This window comes from Chiroxiphia lanceolata, chromosome 2 (genome assembly GCF_009829145.1).
Source record: "Chiroxiphia lanceolata isolate bChiLan1 chromosome 2, bChiLan1.pri, whole genome shotgun sequence".
NCBI classification, from domain to species: Eukaryota; Metazoa; Chordata; class Aves; order Passeriformes; family Pipridae; genus Chiroxiphia; species Chiroxiphia lanceolata.
In genome coordinates this window covers 54,544,229-54,563,137 of record NC_045638.1, presented here as the reverse complement: position 1 = coordinate 54,563,137, position 18,909 = coordinate 54,544,229, and the positions used below count along the sequence as shown (strand labels likewise).

The following is an 18,909-nucleotide window of genomic DNA, read 5'->3' as shown; positions in this document are numbered from 1 at the left end:
TTTCATCAACTTCTGTAGCTAAGCTGCTCATAGCTGATAACAGTGAGGACATGGAAAACAAAGGAAAGAAATGCTGTTCTTGTGGGAACAGACAACATCTTCCTCTGGGTTTGAATAAAACCACTCACAGTGATCATGACCTCGGGATGCCTCAGTGCTATAAATACTAAACCATAAGCCAAAGTATAAATTTCTCAAAATTTCTCTATTGTTGTGTCAGCAGAAAAAAATTATAGGCTCTCTGTAACAATTAAGAAATTAGTCAATTGGGGAATAAAAGAAGGGGTTTATATGGTTAATGTATAGTACTAATTTAGGTTACTGAAGCTGGTAGCAAAAGCTGCGGTTCTCAGGAGGGTGGTACAAAGTTTCAAACTGATCCTGTGGTTCCCTCCCACCACCTTCTAACATGCATATAAATTGTCAGCTCTCCAATCCCTTTGCCACTTCTCTCTTCTAGACTTGCCAGAGGCAACAGAGGACTAAGGATGAAGATCTTTTTCTTATTCACCTTTTCCACTTTTTTGTTCTCTGCTTTTGAACAAGCAGCTGCTTTTGCTCACTATGACAAGATTTTAACTCATAGTCGAATAAGAGCACGCGACCAGGGGTAAGTAGCTGGCTTTTGTTTCTAATGTAAAGGAAGCTTGTTAATCTTTATTCTCCCCTTTCTTCTCGCATTATATTAAATGTGATTTTTCACTGTGACTTCTTACTGTCATTCAAGTAGATTTTTTTTTTATGTTAATTTTACATGAATTGTTCTTAAATAAAAAGTTTTCCAGGGAGTTTCAAAAGGAGACAGAATTCTTTTAAACTTCACAAAAAGGAGACAAATCTCAAATCAGCATTTCTCAATGGATCAAATACATGAGATTCAGAATCACTGAAATTAATTACGGTTCATAATTAATGTGATGAGATGGCAGATATGTTTAATATATGTTTGAAAACTTTTGAATGAAGTTGACACCTATCCCACAGTATTTTCTCTTTTTATTCCATCCTAATGGAAATCATGAGCTCTATTCAAATGCTTTCTAACATGGGAACATATACTGGGAACCCTTTGTAAAACTTCTGTTCCCACTAGACCAGTGCGGCAAGCTGCTCAGCAGGGTTTCCAAAAGACAATGCTTACAAGCCAGGCTGTTTGGAGACACAGAAATAATTTGAACAGCTGGTGTCAGGGAGACACATGTGCCTAAAGATATTTTTCTGTAGTTGTTCTTAAGCAAAAAACATCTTTTGAATAAGAATTTTTTACGATCTATCTTCTTTTGCTGAATTCCCACTGCCTGCTACATACACACACAATGAGCTTTTCGAATAAAAACGTTCACTGGCTTCCCAGTGATGCAAAATATATGTTATAACTTTTGAACTGAGGAATTTTTCAATTGCAGAAGTATAAAAGTTAGGGACAAAATGCCTAATTGCACTGTGGAATTTGACCATAAGAAATTCCTCTTCCGTACACTACCATGCTAAGGAACATGTATTCGTCATCTGAAGTCTGTGACTTCTTTTATTTACATGCCAACTTACCCTTTGGTCCCCAGTAATTCCCAGAATGTTTATTTAGGTGCCTGCGGTAGTCCGAGGGGTTGGTAATCAAAATAGCTGATTGATTTACAGAAGACAGGGCTTCCTTCTACATAAAGAACAAGGCACTTTTCTTCCCCATCTCCCCACAACCTTCCGTTGCACAGATGTGTACAAGACAAAAACCTTAATGAAAAGAGCCTGATGGCATTCACCACGCAGTCCCTGGTTGCTGGTAATTCACTTTGCAGGGAGAAATGGAAGGCATACTGAGACTTGATTAGACACAGCAGGTGATCACTGCCCACCAGAGACACAGGGTCAAACCAGAACGAAGGGGAAGCTTCTGCCACTGCAGGGAGGGTGGGCTTGCCAAGGAACCCAGCTGGGGAGTCCCCGCAGCTTGCACTGTGGTTGCTTGAAAACACACCTACCCTGGGAACTGAAGCCAGATGTTAATTTCTTGTTCAACAGAAACAGTATTTGCCACTATTTCATATAGAACTTTTACAGAAATTCACAGAAACTTCTTTTTAAAGTTTTTCTCACTCCACCCATAGCCCAAATGTTTGTGCTCTTCAGCAAGTTATGGGAACAAAAAAGAAATACTTCAGCACTTGCAGAAACTGGTACCAGCAAGCCATCTGTGGAAAGAAAGCGTAAGTATGCCCTGCTTCCAACTGTTCCCTATTTATTGAGATAATACAATATACAATAAGAAAACTCCTTTTCTCACAGACAAACTAACTGTTTGTAATTTATATTAGAATTTTTAGTTCTCCTCCAGGTGGCATTGAAATGCTGACTTCCCTTTTCCTTCACTGCACATGCTTCAAGGCATCAAAAGTACCTCAACTTTTCGGTAAAATCTGCCATACCACTGACTAGCACTAAATTTTATTCTACCGCAGACACGTTGGGAAGAAGGGTGTTTCCTCAAAGTGGCTCAGACTGAATCTTGGATGTTCTTAAAGGCAGTTTTGGAAAACAACCTACTCCTGTGGTTTTATTCCTAGATAGTTGCCATGTCTTCCCATGAGAGAAAAGTCTACTCTCAGAATAAATCTGACAGGGAGTTCATTACTTTGCTGAGCTCCAGAAGCAAAATGTGTTAAGCAGTGATAGATGCCTTCATGTGTTAGGAAAAATAGTTTGAAACAATAAGCAGTTGAGATTCATTGAACTGAAGTCAGGTGAAGACTTTATTCTAACTAGAATTCTGACTAGAATTTAGAAGAGTGTAATCTGTAAAACACTTCGAAGTGCCTGTGCAAGGACCTAAGAAAAAAGTCTGGTACAGCCAACCAGAGAAAGACATTGAGCAGTGGGGCTGGGTGGATTTGGTCATGAAAGTCTACACAAAACTATCACCTGCCTTCTCCCTCCTATTTTAACACTCCTACCATTTGAATAAGAATTTTTTGCAATCCTATCTTCTTTTGCCATTGCACAAGCACTCACAGAGCAAGGACAAAGGAGGAAAAGAATGTGTGTGAGAGTAAATTAAGTCATAGAACTCCTGAGAGCTGTTTGAGGGGGGTTTGTGGCTGTAATAGAGAATCTGTTATAACTTAGTCTTAGCTGTTAATGAGAGTTTTATACTCTGCATACTAAAAACAGAAACACAGACATAACTGAAAAGGTTAGTGTAATAAGAATGCTAATCCAAAGGACAACACATCTTCCCATGTTAATATCTCCCCGTTAACAAGTCCTCCGTGATTTGTATATACGATCTATATAATGTTGAATGCTTTTATTATGTACATTCCTCTTCCACTGCTCTAAGTTTACAATCAGGACGTAACTTACAGATTTGCTAAATTCAAAGCCTGTTGGACCAAAAGTCTTTCCACTGTTTCTCTGCACTATTTTATCTCCATGCCAGCAAGAAGTAGAACCAGATGAGTCACAGAGCTGATTTGAATAAACTAAAAACTGTCTCCATTAGCCAAGAATAACAGGGACTTAAGGTAGTGTTGCTCTACCCTTTTCCTTTGGAACATACTCCTTTGGATAAGGTCAGGACAACTTTGTGATAAAAAAACTCCAAACAATAACAACCCAAAAAAATAATCCCAAAACAGACAAACAAACAAACCCCTCCAAACCCCCAAGAATGCAGCCTTGCTTCTTATCTGAGTAATTGCTTTCTTTCTTTGGCCACCATCATATATTGAACTAGTAGGGATACAAATGAGATAACTTCTGATCTTGTATGAGGTGATACTTCCCTCGTGTACTGTGTCTACACAGTCTACTGAGGAATTGCATCCTGCACTGAATTGTAACATTATTGCGGTATGCTCCATACAAACCCCTTTTATCCCATCCCATCTTTCTCACGTTTTGAGAACAGCTAAAAAACTTAACTATAGAAAACTCTAAGGGAACATGAATACTCTCAGTAGGAACTTACAGTAACCCTTGATCACTGAAAAGAAGCCTGGGCTTTACATAACAATATATATATGGTAAAAAAAGGCACTGATCTTATGACCTGTGGCTGAAAAAGCATTTTCTTCTTAACTATATTTTTCAGCCAACTTCCTGTCTTTCATTAATTTTATCATTGTTGGATATGGTATGAAGACGAAACTTTCCATGTCTTACTCTGTGCTTATAACTCAGCTTCCTCGTTCCTTTTTTCAAGAGGTAATTAAGACCATGATCTTTCATAGTTTCCCATGGGATGAGGGGGAGATATTTTCTATTACAGGGAAGGAAAAAATATTTTCTCATGACAAAGCAGTTCACACAGTTGGGAGAACATTTTGGTTCCTATTCTGCTGCACAGTTTTCTTAAATCAGATTATTATTTTTTTCATTATTAACTTCTGGCAGGGATGCAAGAAGGAGTAGGAGTATAAGGTTTATTACTAATTTGAAAATCTGTAGCCTAAATGGTACATTATTCTTACATTCCATAGAATACCCATTCACTGAATCGCTTTAAGGAAAGAGATGTATTAAAAAAAACTATACAAATAGTATATGTATGGTTTCTCAGCACATGGTAGCAGGGTGAATATGTCATGTATGTGTACACATATGAGGGAATGGAGAAAAATATTTTCGTAGCACAGAGAAATGAAAAATTGTGTTTAAAAAATACACATTTTTAATCTTCACCACCTCTATCAGATTGCTTTCAATTATGGGATTATAATCCTCACTTTTATAATCATGCTTTGTAATGTTATTTTTCTTCCAGTCTACTTTTAATTTTTAATCTCTTCAAGTAGTTTGGATGGTGAAGGTATTGAGTCCAACTTTTCATTTGAATAAGCTCTTCATTTTAACGTGGTTGTGGTTAACCATTTGTCAGCTTTAGTTTATGCAAAATGAGAGAAGGGTACTCAGATGCCACCAAAGAGTCTGCAAATTAAAACATGGACTGTAGTGGTAAAAAATTAGCAAAAACCTTCAAGGAATTAGTGTGCAGAACTTTTGAACTGCCAACATTAGCCACATCTATAAAAGTAAATCTATTAGGTAAAACAGTGTTGGCAATTTTTCCTTGTCATTATAGTGTACCATATAGTGAACAATGTACTATAATTTCAAAAGTAATATCTGAAGTCTAATGTATTAAAGTTTATGGCCCTCGCTCTCCTGAGGAGCCAAATTCACCTCTGTGATGCTAGTTAATTTATACTTTCTTATGAGAGAGGACAACTTTTCAAGTAGGCCTGTGGTAGAATTTTATTTCTGTCATGATAATTAAGAAGACACATGTCTTCTTAAGAAGACACACAATGTTAAATTGAACATGACTGTATACAGTTATCACCTGGTTTGCTATTATGTGTAGCTTACATGTATTCGAAAATGAGAGTATTTTATTGATATCATTATATAACAGTTCCTGACCCCCAAGTATTGCTAAATTCTTTGTATGCTGTGATGACATACTTTTTTAACTCTGGTTTTTATTTCTTGTAGTCTGGTTTTCATCCTCACTATATTTACCAGTGAACTTTTCCTTGTGTCCATCCATCTAGTCTTTAGTGACTTCCTTCTCTATAACCTGTTTTATGTCTGTTCTTAATTAGCTCTCTCCCTCATTCCTGAGCTGTTTCAAATTCTTCCTTGGAAAGCTGAGGCTCTCTTATCCCACTTTTTATTGCCATACAATCCACAAGACCTTCTCTTAAATAAATACCTATTTAGTTCCTATAGCCAGTATGTAGGTGACTTCATGTAGTTCTGTCACTTTAATTTCTATTCCGTTCATTTAAATTTTTCCTTTTCCTTTACAGCCCTTCTGTGAGTTTCCTTTAATGTTCTCACTTTTTTTTTCTATTTCTTCAATGTCATCTAATCTTTGCAACATAGAATAGATAAATTAATTTTCTTCAACTACTGTTCTAATCACATCACCTTTTAGTACTCTACATAAGTACCACATGCCCTCCCATGTTCCTACCCAGTACTTAAATTTAATGATGGTAGTCATTCTGTAAATTCAAAAGCTTTACATTTAGTAAATTTTGATCAATTTGTAGTCAATATAGAAAAGGCTGAATGATAGAAAAAGAATGAATATCTGGAGAGTGTGTATCTTGTAATGAAAAATTAATAATAAAAGATAAAAATTAGACTTAGCTAAAATTAGTATGTGCTTCTCTTGTATATTTAATTTGGTTTTTGTCTATATCACACAGAACTGTCTTATATGAGTGTTGTCCTGGCTACATGAAGATGGATGGTACAAGAGGATGTCCTGCAGGTATAAGTTTTTTTTCATGTGGATAAATCAGTACATGGGAAGCAGTACAACACCAGAGATTTTCAAAGGTGGTCATCTTGAGAAATGATTGCCTCTTTTTCAGTATTATTGCCTGAGAATAGACAGCCTCATTTGTGTATGGTCAACACAGTTAAAAATCAGCCAGCACTGAACTTATCAGTTTAGGTTGAATTTCCTGGCTCCTTCTCGATGCTGGATTGGTGAGGAATGCCAGTGTATTCAGTTCCCAAAGCTGCCAAAGAACTTTTATTCCTATTCCCATCAAATCCCAAAATAGCTTAAAACTTACCAGTGAGGTCAGAAAAGCAGATGTAGCATAGCTAAATTATTCCTTTTCCTGAAAAGACTTTATTCTAATTTAGTTGAAGACTCTTATAGGCTTTAACTAAGAAGGAGTGAAAATGAAGAAAGGAATTCTTGATTTCTCCTATTTATACTTTTCTATTTTACATAAATAAAATTAATTTCAATAAGAAAGAGTAATGGGAGAAGGAATATATTTCATAGCTTTGATCTCTGTCTGAACTAATCCTTTTACATTCAACAATGCAGAGACCAATTCGTTTAGATGAATTAATCTCCCTTCAGATTTTTACATTAGGATGAGGTCAGTCACACTCTAGAATTGTCTGCTCCTCTCCATAACCATAGAAAGAGCCAACAACAACTAGATTGCATGCAAATGTCTCACTTCTAGATGCCTAAAATAAAGAGAGATAAATACTGTTCTCATGTAGTAGTGTTTTAACTGTGAGTTTATGGCCATTCTTACCCTCTGGATGAATCAATATGTTCACAAACTGGACAATGGAAGAAGAGCAAAAGGCTTCAGAAGATGAATTCTGCTCCATCATGGCCAAAGGAGACTATCTCCATTTAAAGTTTTGTGATGGAATTTATTCCTATATTCAACAGATAGCCTCTCATTTCTTTTTGAGCTAGTAAAAAGCACAACTCTTCCAAAGAAAACCTTACAATATTCAGTATTGTTTGATCTAATTTTTCATTAAGCAACAAAAAAAAAAAATAAATAACAAGCAGATGTGTTTAGATGATTTTTGAGTATGTTGACAATTGAATTTTTAATCCAAGCGCATTGTTTAATATGGATTTAAAAAGTTTTAGCGCAATTGTCCAACAAAAACAAACAAAATAAATTTGATCATGGATGACGAGTTTACAGCATTCTTATTGCATGTTTATTTTAGTTGCTCCTATTGATCATGTATATGGTACACTTGGTATTGTGGGAGCTACCTCCACACAGCAGTACTCTGACATATCAAAGCTGAGAGAAGAGATTGAAGGACGAGGATCATTCACTTTCTTTGCACCAAGCAATGAAGCCTGGGAGCAATTAAATTCAGTAAGTGTGTACATGTGTATGAGTTAAAGTGTGTTTCTATTTCAATTAACATTTTAGCTGAAGCTAGTGTATGATACAGTAGATTAGAAACAATATTGATATTTTAGACATAAAAGTATGTTGTGCAATTTATAATGAAATAATTTGCATGTTTAAAATACATTTCTGAAGCTAGAGAGGCTGAGTTTGATTTCAGGAGTACTAAGCAATCATAATTGTCTCTTATTTAAGAATCTGCATGAAAATAATAATATTGTTAGTGTTATTGGCATAGTTTTGGGGAAACTTTTAGGAATTCCAGCAGCTACATGATGTCTAGTTGTTGCACTGTCAGTATTTCAGGTGTCCTTCTTTTAGTAATGGTTTTGAGTAAATAAATATTGAACAAAAGCTCCTCCAATGACTTGTCTGCGACGAAGCCTTTTGTCTTCCATTTGTGAGCTAACCAGACTGAAGGATCATTTAAGTAGAGCCAACTGATAGGCCTCAAAACTGTGTTTCCTAAAAGATGTTGAAAATTAGGATAAAACAATATGTACATGTTTTCTGAGTGGAAAAATGTTTCAAAGCTTCTAATTAATTAAATTCCTTTCTTCTGCAGGAAATTCACAGGAATTTGGTTTACAATGTAAATATTGAACTGTATAATGCTCTCCACCACCACATGCTAAATAAGCGCATGTTGACAAAAGATCTTAAAAATGGCTTGACTCTCGTGTCTATGTATAATGGCCAGAAATTGCTTATTAACCATTATCCTAATGGGGTAAGTCTATTTTATTTTTTCCTCTAATATATTTATTCAGTTATAGCCTTTATTTCCTTTATTTCCTTATATAGCTAGGAAAATAAGTTATATAAAATTTGACATCTAGCAAGTCAGTTGTGACTGGAAAAAATAAATAAATTTTCTCTTGAAGAAGTTTTGACTGCTGTTTAGACAAGTCACTAAGAAAGAGTGAATAAACTTGTGCTGTTTAGAAATCAAAGTTCAAACGAGAAAAAACTTTTTTCATACAGGTCAAAGCCTTTTGTGGCCAAAATACATGATCATCATAAATTTGACAGCAAAATCTAGTATTAATCTTTATGTGTTTGCTAAATAATATTAAATCAGATATTTTATTTGAATTTGAGTACGATAGGAGCATTTAAGATTGTAGAAAACACACATCCACTATTTGTCTAGAAAAAATATAATTTTTATAAATGTTAGAAAACTCCCATGTAAGTCGTTCATCTTTGTTGCCTTAGATGTATCAAAATGTTTATGTTGGTTTACAGATTACATCAGTAAAAACCAATACAATCACCATATTAACCAGATATGGAAAACAAATCAGAATTATTGCAATGAAAAATAAAACATGAATAAGAAATCAATGTAACCTAAATAAGTCTGCTCTTACCTTTCCAGAAGATTAACCAGACTTTCAAACCTTGCAAAATTTTACTTCAAATTTAAAAAAAATCCAACTGAAATACCAACAGTGAATACACAATGTACAATACATACATTTTCAGTCTGTAAGAATCGAGTTCCATGTTTATGATAAAATTAATGCTTAATCTTCTACTACTTGATTCTTCAAATACAGGTTGTTACTGTTAACTGTGCCAGGATCATCCATGGCAATCAGATTGCTACCAATGGTGTTGTCCATGTCATTGATCGCGTCCTGACGGCTGTTGGAAATACCATTCAAGATTTCATCGAAGTCGAGGACGATCTTTCATCTCTTAGAGTAAGTGGACAAAAATAAAAGATCTGCTCTGGTTTTTTAGGTTTGTTTTTCCTTTTCTTATTTCTTTTCTGTTTGTTTATCATACCTGGAAGTATGAAGGCTTAGTTCAGTTAAATCAATTAAGAACTCCATCTACTATTTCAAATCTAGCTATATAAAAAGTCAAAGTATATTTTACATAAGGAGCCAGCTTCTTCTCTTTTATGGATCAAATAAGACCACATAAATACAACGGAGTGTGTCCCTGTACATAAAAAGTCTCTTCTCTTCAAATACTGAGGCAATGAAACGTGCGCATAAAGTTACAGTGTCTGGTGATTGATAAAGATAATTTCAAATTGAGTGATAAAAAATGGCAAAAGCACCAAATAAATTCCAGAATCTGGCTCATAGCAAGTTTTAGAGCACCAGTAGATGCACATAGGAAGGATTGTTCTTGCAGAGAGGAAGTATGATTTTTTCTGTCCAAGTTTCTGTTTTTTCTTTCTCCTGGAGGATATGCCTGTGCAGCCATATCTGTCAATGAGATTTCATGGTGCATGTTTAAAAAAAATGTGCCATTGGTTTGCAAATAATTTGTTGTCCTTTTCCATTGTCCATCTCCGAAATAAATACAAATAGGTATTTTAAATGCAGAGGCATAAAACTGGAGAAGACCCTCTCAGTCCCTCAAATACAGTCCATGACTGCTACAGGCAACCACAACAATTAAGCCCTTTAAAAATAGGAATATAAAAGCCAATCCTTTCTAGTCTTCAGTTGAAAAAAAACCCCTTTCTGTCCATTCAGTTTTTCATGTTTCTGTAACACTGATCCTAGTCTATTGCTGAAGTACCTTTGGGCATGAGGGGAAACTAGACGGATAATGTATTTTGGTAATATTTTAAATTATCAGCATAAAAAACCCCAATTATTTTTTAGGCTGCTGCCATTACATCAGATGTCATGGATATTCTTGGAAGGCCTGGTCATTATACACTCTTTGCTCCTACTAATGAAGCTTTTGAGAGACTTCCAAGGGGAGTTTTAGAAAGGATCATGGGTGACAAGGTGTCTTCTGAGGGTATGTAACCTTTTTTGCGAATGAGAAATATAGATGAGTGGATCAAGAGATAGAAACTACATTATCTTAGTAGCTATGAAATTAAGCGCCTCTACTGTCATCTGTCTAGGAGGAGTTATTTCTTCTGTCTAAGATTTTTCCTGTTGCCCTAAGGATTCAAAGCCACTGAAAACTTAGTTTTAGTTTAAAGGGAACTGGGAAAATATAGGAATATTGATGTTCCTAATAGTTCAGTTCTGATAGACACTCCTACCTCTATAAATACAAGGCTTTCTGAATGTGGGGTTCTCTCATACCTTTGCATAGCCTGTAGTGTTCTGTACCCAGAGGTCCTTTTGGAACATGTCAGCAGTCACCACTCTGCCACACGCAGGTTACAGCGTAGCCAGTAGAGTTTTCATAAAACAAGGAATGCCAAATATTTTTGACCATAAATGTTGTTTAGATGCCTATAGTATAGTATCAATAACTTTGAAAAAAGTATCTATGAGTGCAAATATGCTAGCTAAGCTAGTACACTATTAGAAATTGTACAGATGTAATAATTTATCCCACACCTATATGTGAATTAAACATATACAAATACGTGTCCAAACACACGTATGAACTTCCTGCTCTTTTCTTTGCAGCTCTTGTGAAGTTCCACCTATTAAATACTCTCCAGTGTTCTGAAGCAATCACAGGTGGAGCTGTCTATGAAACTTTGGAAGGAAACACTGTTGAAATTGGTTGTGATGGTGAAAGCCTGACTGTGAATGGAGTGAAAATGGTGAAACGCAAAGATATTGTGACAAGCAATGGCGTTATCCATCTCATTGATCAAGTGCTAATTCCTGATTCTGGTCAGTGATGTGTATAAAAAACTTCTTACCCGGAAGATATTTTCTACAATCTTACCTCAATTCCCTCAGATATATAGTTATGGATAAGCACGGAGAATACAAATCAGGAATAGGAAGAAATTATGTGTTAAAATACCTTTTCCTGTTCCTTTATTTGCAGCCAAACAAGTCATTGAGCTTGGGGGTGCCCAGCAGACTACTTTTACTGACCTGGTGGCACAGCTAGGTCTGGCATCTTCTCTGAGACCAGAAGGCCAATATACTCTCCTGGCGCCTCTGAATGGTGCTTTCTCAGGTTAGTAGCACTAGAAGATTGTCAAAATAAACAAGAATGTATGCTACCCTGACAGTTTTCCAAATCACTTCTAGCACTTGTTCTAACTCTTAGAGTGCCATAGGCAAATAGAGATACTCATCCTTTTAAATTACACACCACGTAGAAAGGCAAAACGAACCTAATCACCAGACCACACAGCTTGTTTTCAGTCATATCATTTGCTAATGGAAATAGTATCACTAAAATAAGATACAAAATATGCACAGACAGGTTCTGTGGGAACCTTAATCTTTGCATTGCTTCCATTATATTCACAACATATTTGTTCTCAAACTATTAACTCCAGCCAACAACTAAGTACTACACAACCAATCAATCACTCCCTCTTTCCCCTGCACTGGGATGGAGAAGAGAATCAGGGTAATAAAAAAAAACCCAAACAAAAATCACACTTAAAAAAACCTCATAGGTTGAGATAAGAACAATATAATAATAAAGATATAATTAAACCCCAAGAGAAACAAGTCACACACAGTACAGTTGCTTCCCACCTGCTCACTGATGTCCAGTCAGTGACTGACCCCTTCTGGCCAGCTACCCCAAGTTTATACTGGGCATGACTTTCTGTGGTATGGAATATCTCTTTGACCAGTTAAGGTCATCTGTCCGGGATATGCTCCCTCCAGCTTCTTGTGTACCTGTTCACTGGCAGAGCAAGGAACACTGAGATGTCCTTGATTTAGCGTAAGCACTACTTAGCAACAACCAAAACATCAGTGTGTTACCAATATTATTCTTATACTAAATCCAGAACACAGCATGATAGGACCCAGTAGGAAGAAAATTAACTCTATCCCAGCCAAAAGCAGGACATACAAGAAAGTTAGTATTTTCCAGTACATTAAGCAGAGAGAAACTAATACAAATATACTATAAAGCAGGTGTTTGTACATTTGTGCAGGTGACTACAGGAGCATCTTGCCTTTCCGCAAAGAATTTGAGTGTTAACTCACCACCACAGAAGCAAATTTGGATAGGTTTTAAGGTGCACATGAAGAAAGGAATAGTTCTAATAAGAACTGTAGCAGTAATTCAGAAGATGGATCAGACCCACATATAAATCATCAGCCATATCAGTTATAGTAATTAATCAGGGCTATGTCAAAAGTTCATTACTCAATTTAAGGAATTGCCATTTGCAGGAACTACTTAACAATTCATTTTCTGTGTACACAGACCTGTCCAAGCTTTAACTCAAGCATTTCAAAGTAAGATTCTGTATTTCCACAGTCTTTTAACTTTATCTCAATGAAAATTCACGATATAGATTACTATATATTGATATCTAAATGACTTTGTAGATGACACCTTAAGGCTGGATCAACGTCTTCTTAGAACAATCCTGCAGAATCACATTATAAAAGTGAAAGTTGGGCTCAATGAACTGTACAATGGACAAGAGCTGGAAACAATTGGAGGAAAACTACTTAGAGTCTTTGTATATCGCACAGTAAGTGAATGGGGCCTTCTAACAATATGTATCCCAGCTATGAAAATGGAGAGTCAATAAAAGGCAAAGCTGAATGAAACTCCCCAACATTTACCATTATGATTATCTAGCAAAAAAAATCTTTAAATTTTTAAGATAGGAAAAAAAGAAAATCTGATCTTTCTTAATTGGAATTTTGTTAGCATGGAAAACTCTTTGGGAAAACATAACAGGATTTCAGATTTGGCACTTCACTGCTTGCAAATGTTTAAGGCTAGGTTTAGGACTAATTAAGAACATTCTCAAGGGAAACAAAATTCAAGTCCTGAAATATTTGCACCATGTTATTTTGCTCTAGGTTTTGCTACTTTCTCAAGCAATGCCAAATTTCCTGGCAAGAACATGCAATTTTACTGTAGGAAATACTCGAGTGTTATTTTTAACATTGTGGAAATAGCTATATTTGTTTGTCTTTCAATAAGGCTGTATGTATTGAAAATTCATGCATGGTCAGAGGAAGTAAAGAAGGAAGAAATGGCTTTATTCACGTCTTCAGACAAATCATCAATCCAGCAGAAAAGACGTTGAATGAAATGCTAAGAAATGATAAGCGTTTTAGGTGAGTCTCAGTTTTGACAGCACTAAGAATTTCCTGCAGAGAGTAACTGTCTATACAGCACAGCTGGTCTGAGAAAAAATTATGTACTGAGTTTGTGAGTCGTTGGATTTTAGAGGGCAAGGAGGGCAGGGAAGGGCTTATTGCCTACTCAAACAAAAAAAAAAACAACACATGAATAGAAAAAAAACATGTAGGTGAAAAAAAAAAGTGTTCTCCAGCTGTGTGCTGGAAAGGCTCCCACATTCTGTGCTAGAATGGTTGTTAATGGCACACAGGAGTCAATAAGATGACGGAATGAAAGGCGTAAGAGGACAAAAGGAATTGGATGATACATCCAGAGCTGCATGTGCAGTGGAGTCTGGAGTTTTAATTATTGGGCGGTACTATTCCATATGGGTGCAGCGTGATTGTATACCTTTCTAGTATGCATTTTTGTCCCTTTCCTGCAAGCATCCCAATACTCCTAGAAAGAACAAATAACCTTTACATCCTCCTTTCATCTCTTTGACCTGTGATGTTTTTATTTGATGAATCCTGCTGTGATCCAAGCTGCCAATATTTTCTTTTCCCACTGTCTGCTACTCTTAAGACTGTCTTATTTTATTATCTTGGGGTTTTTTTCTCATTTTTCTCCTTCACTATCTTAATTTCTGGGGAATAGTTAAAGAGTTTGAAGATTGATGTACTATCAGAAAAAAATGAGGGAACTAGGTACTTGCACTCAATTGTAATTACTACATTTTAACAAAACGTGTTTGTGTTTTGTCTGTTTGTTGCAAACAGCATTTTCCTCAGTCTGGTGAAAGCTGCAGATTTAGATGATGTTCTGTCACAGCCTGGAGAATGGACTCTGTTTGTTCCAACTAATGATGCCTTTAAAGGTTTGACTGATGACGATAAGGATATATTGATAAGTAAGTAACATGAGAAAACTAGAATTATAAGCAAGGGTCAAATTGATTGGAAAGGAAGCTAGTGCTCTTCTTACACAGAAGCTACCTGATGAAACAATTTACCTTTTGCATAGAGCAGTTCATAGTAGTTCCCTAAATTATTTCCTTCTTGGGGGTAGAGAAAAATATCTTTTTGGAAAGAAGCATCCAACCTGAATTTAAACTTCACTCCTTAATATCTTGTTCCATGGTCTTACTACCTTCTAAGTTAGCATCTTCACTCATTTTATTACCCTCAACTTGTCATCATTCAACCTTGCTAATAGCTTTTTTAAGATGGAAATTCTGTTCTATCATATTTCTTTTCTATTGTAATTATTGCATCAAAAGATATTTAGTATTGACTTTTGCTATCTTTCCTTACCTTTGTTTCGACCCAGTGATCTCTGATAGCACCTGTGCTCTCCAAGTAAAATATTTAGTATCTTTTGTTACATGTCAATGCAAGTAATTTCTTTCCATCTAACACTTCCAAACTCTGGAATGTTATAGATTTTCTGCAAGATTTAAAACTAGTTTATTTAATGCACAGTGAATACTTCAAATCTCCTGCAGAATTTCTGACTGGAGGGGTAGACTGTGGCCATAGCACTATAAATAATCTTAGTTTATTTAAAAGTAATGTGAATGTGGCGTGTGCACAAGGCAGGAGGAGCGGTTGCCACATCCAGGTCAGTATATTTTCTGTTCCTGTACTTCTCAGATGAAAGCTTAAAGACATGGAGCCAAACCCCATGAATTCTTAATTACTTGGAAGACTTTGTTCAGAGTATTGATAAAAAGCAACCCCATCTTCTGCAGCCTTTAGCTCACTAATGAAGCACTAGGAATTTAAATTATCTCTTCAGCCATTTAAAGTTATGGTAGTGGTCTAAGTTGCCTTCTAGTGTGGTGTGTCTCTAGTGACTAAAAGTAAATTAACAGATAGCCTAGATGACTCTCACCAGGCAGCTATAAAAGGAAATGAAGCGTGTCACAAGGCTGTGAACCGAAGCAACTGGATAAATGCCATTGTTCCATTTGTATTGTACTATGTAGTTACTTTTTTAACTAAGATTGAGTTTATGAGGTTCATTGTTTTTGTCTTCAATTCACAACTTGAAGTTGTACTCAAGGCCAATGTCATTTTGGATTAATTTTGTAGTTAAAAATAAAATGATATTTGCCATTCTGCTTTTCAAGTGGCTTTATGTATCATCTTTTCCTATCATTGTGACTTAGTTTATTTCACTTTCCTTGTCCCTGATTATTTTTTTTGCAGCAGAATGTCTGATTTTTTTGTCAGTTTACTTTCTAGAACTCCATCCTGGTGTTCTTTTAAGATATTATGTTGCTTTCTCCATTAAAATTAAATTTTGAAATATATAATTTTTTAAGGAATATAAAGAAATACTTTGTTAATCTGTAAGAAAGACACAAAGATTATTTTAACCAGTAACCATTGTGGCATAGAAGAAAGTTAATCTGATAGTCTGTGAAAACATCTTTGGAGTGGCCATGTTTAGGCTCTGTATGTAACTTGATGCTATCTATGAATGTTCCAGTCACAAAGTCTCAGCTAATTTTGCTAGGAAGAAAAATATCATTTAATTGCACTTCGGTAATAAAGTAAATTGTAGTACTCTCAGTTATTAGAGCAAAACACAGGAAAAAAAGAAGGAAAATGTTCCCTGAAAGAGACATTAGGAAAAAAAAAAAAAAAGACCAGATAGGATTTCCATTCCTTTTTTATCAAGACTGAAACTCCTAATAGCAATCAATATCAGCAGGTAATGCAAGTATTAAATTTAGAATTGTCCATATTCCATGTAGTGGTAAGCATATGTGCTTTAAAGCTGCTCTGCTTGGTACCCTGTCTCCTGAGGACATTATGGGGTTTTCTACAGCCCATTCTATGCCTTTCAACCTCTATGGACCCAGAGCACCAGGGAACCCTGTCAGGACATTAACTTGGGCTCCAGGATTTATTTGCTTTTTAAGACAGTCTTGAAAATGTTGGATTTTTTTTTCTCTTCAACCCAAATAGGAACGTCAAACTTTAAAATATGGAAATCATCCCTAAAATTGGGTGTTTCCCCCATTCTCAGTTTCTCCAAGCTGCATCTGTTGTCTGTAAGAACAGAAAAAAACCAGCACTTCTAACTGTTCCACGGACTGTTTTTCTGTTCTTTTGCATAAGGTTTCTTATAAGCTCTTTATGATTATGTTCTGAGTGCCTTTTTGTCATATGAGTGACTTGTTTCTATTTACCACCATTTTAACAGATTCAAATTGTATATGTTCATGGTACTATCATTCATATTATGCATAATTCCAGCTCAAGCCTGTGTGAATCCTTAGAATTTCCAAAAAGAACTATCCCTTACCATTTAATTTTTATTTCTATTTTTCTTTTTTGTTTTTATATAGGAGACAAAAATGCTCTCAGGAATATTCTTCTTTACCACTTGACACAAGGAGTTTTCATTGGAAGTGGCTTTGAGCCTGGTGTGACAAATATTCTTAAAACCATCCAAGGAGGGAAACTCTACTTGAAAACAGTTAAGCATAGAAAAAATCTCCCTGCTACAGCCTTGTAATAGGGATTTGACATTTCATGTCTATCCACATTATGGAGCGGGATGCAATTCTGCAAATGTCATAGTAGGGTTTGGGGTTGTTTTTTAATGTCCCTGATAACTTGAGTTCTCTTTTGATCCTTTATCAGGTGAATGATACTCTTCTGGTTAATGAACTGAAATCAAGAGAATCTGATCTCATGGCAACGAATGGTGTAATTCATGTCATTGACAAACTCCTATATCCAGCAGGTGAGTATTATTTCATGGAATTGATACATAATCCTTTAAATCTATTTACATGTTATGTAGCTGAAATAACTTTAAAAAGTTAATTAATTTAAAGATAAAATTCTTATGTGGATATGAAACAGAAAACTTACCTCACTGCTCATTTTATGGAAGAACCTCACTTGAAACCATGGCAATTCTTTTTAAATTCTATGACAGTCAAATATGTGGAAGACAAGACTAGCCATAGACTATCTTTTCCACTGATATGGAAGAATATATATACAATATATACAACTGCATGCTTATGTGAGTGTTTGAGGGTGATTACATCTCCTGATCACTGTAAATGAAAGTAAAATGCACACAGTTGTATATTTTCTCTTACATGCCTATTTTTTTTGTCAGATCTGCCTGTTGGAAATGATCAGCTGCTCACAATCCTGAAGAAGTTGATTAAGTACATTCAAATTAAGGTACTCTTTCAGTAATTATCCATTCATACTTATGGCAAGATTTGGGAAACTGTGTACATTATAATTCATAAGTGATTCTTTAGTCCTTTCTTCAGCAGACAACACATTCAATAGCTCCCAATTACCCAAATATAATCACAAATCATACACTGCACTCAAGAGTTGGAATTTATGTTTTTCAGCGCCAAATAGTTGTAGAATATTTGCATTTGGATAACCCCAGTGTGAACTTGCCTAAATCTGCTCTTTGGTTCAGGTACAATTTATCACTCTTGGAAAATAAATCACTTCTAAATCCTTGAGGCAATTCCTCTTTAGAAAGAGTATTGAGTGGCTAAATTTTTATGTTATTAAAGCCACCAGCACCAACAGCCTGTGAGGAAAAGTAGGTTTACTTTTTACATAAGATCCTTGTCTGTCTCAGCTATGCTCTTAAGACTACATTGTTCCTCAACAATGAAAGACAGAACCCAGTCAAATAGCACCAGCTAACTTTTAGGTCAATGAAGCAGTGAATCCTACCCACACTCACTAGGAAAGTGCAATGCAAGTGCTACTTCTCTTAAATTTTACAATTGATTTTCTGTTTTTATAGTTTGTTCGTGACAGTACCTTCAAAGAGATTCCACTGACGTTTTACAGTAAGTTCATTTTAAATACTTCCAGATGGGTTTGAGAATTCTTTTTGGACGTTGCCAATTCCAGTTTGGAAATGTACATCTCTTTTTAAAAGAAAGTAATTTCTTGGAAAGTAAGATGTGCTGATGAAGCAAAGGAAGAGAAAGACTCAAACAGAATGTTTCTGGCTGTTGTGAGACTGTATGTATGTTTTCCCTTTCCAGATGTGTGACTGGAAAATAACCCTGAAGTAAGCTGTTCAGATTCTTTGGGGTAGGCAAGATACATACGGAAAAGATTGGTTTTCAATTTTTAGCCAGGGTTCAGTGTTTGATGCACAGAAGAGTTGTACTGCCTCTCTCTCCAAGACTTAA

The 18,909-nt window shown here is 35.6% G+C and overlaps 1 protein-coding gene across 13 annotated transcripts in view; it reads left to right on the top strand.

Annotated features, from left to right (window-relative positions):
- Window positions 1–453: 453 nt before the first annotated feature.
- Window positions 454–18,909, top strand: part of POSTN (periostin) — a 32,683-nt gene continuing 14,227 nt past the window's right edge. For all 13 annotated transcript variants that reach the window (XM_032680466.1, XM_032680465.1, XM_032680464.1 and 10 more), the window contains exons 1-16: window positions 454–610; window positions 2,106–2,204; window positions 6,213–6,277; window positions 7,507–7,664; window positions 8,266–8,430; window positions 9,263–9,409; window positions 10,331–10,472; window positions 11,102–11,314; window positions 11,475–11,609; window positions 12,953–13,101; window positions 13,563–13,699; window positions 14,483–14,613; window positions 17,062–17,192; window positions 17,360–17,462; window positions 17,850–17,917; window positions 18,513–18,558. In XM_032680466.1, the coding sequence (XP_032536357.1) occupies window positions 489–610; window positions 2,106–2,204; window positions 6,213–6,277; window positions 7,507–7,664; window positions 8,266–8,430; window positions 9,263–9,409; window positions 10,331–10,472; window positions 11,102–11,314; window positions 11,475–11,609; window positions 12,953–13,101; window positions 13,563–13,699; window positions 14,483–14,613; window positions 17,062–17,192; window positions 17,360–17,462; window positions 17,850–17,917; window positions 18,513–18,558 (2,011 nt within the window). In that variant the 5' untranslated portion in view covers window positions 454–488. The remainder of the gene's footprint in view (window positions 611–2,105; window positions 2,205–6,212; window positions 6,278–7,506; window positions 7,665–8,265; window positions 8,431–9,262; window positions 9,410–10,330; window positions 10,473–11,101; window positions 11,315–11,474; window positions 11,610–12,952; window positions 13,102–13,562; window positions 13,700–14,482; window positions 14,614–17,061; window positions 17,193–17,359; window positions 17,463–17,849; window positions 17,918–18,512; window positions 18,559–18,909) is intronic.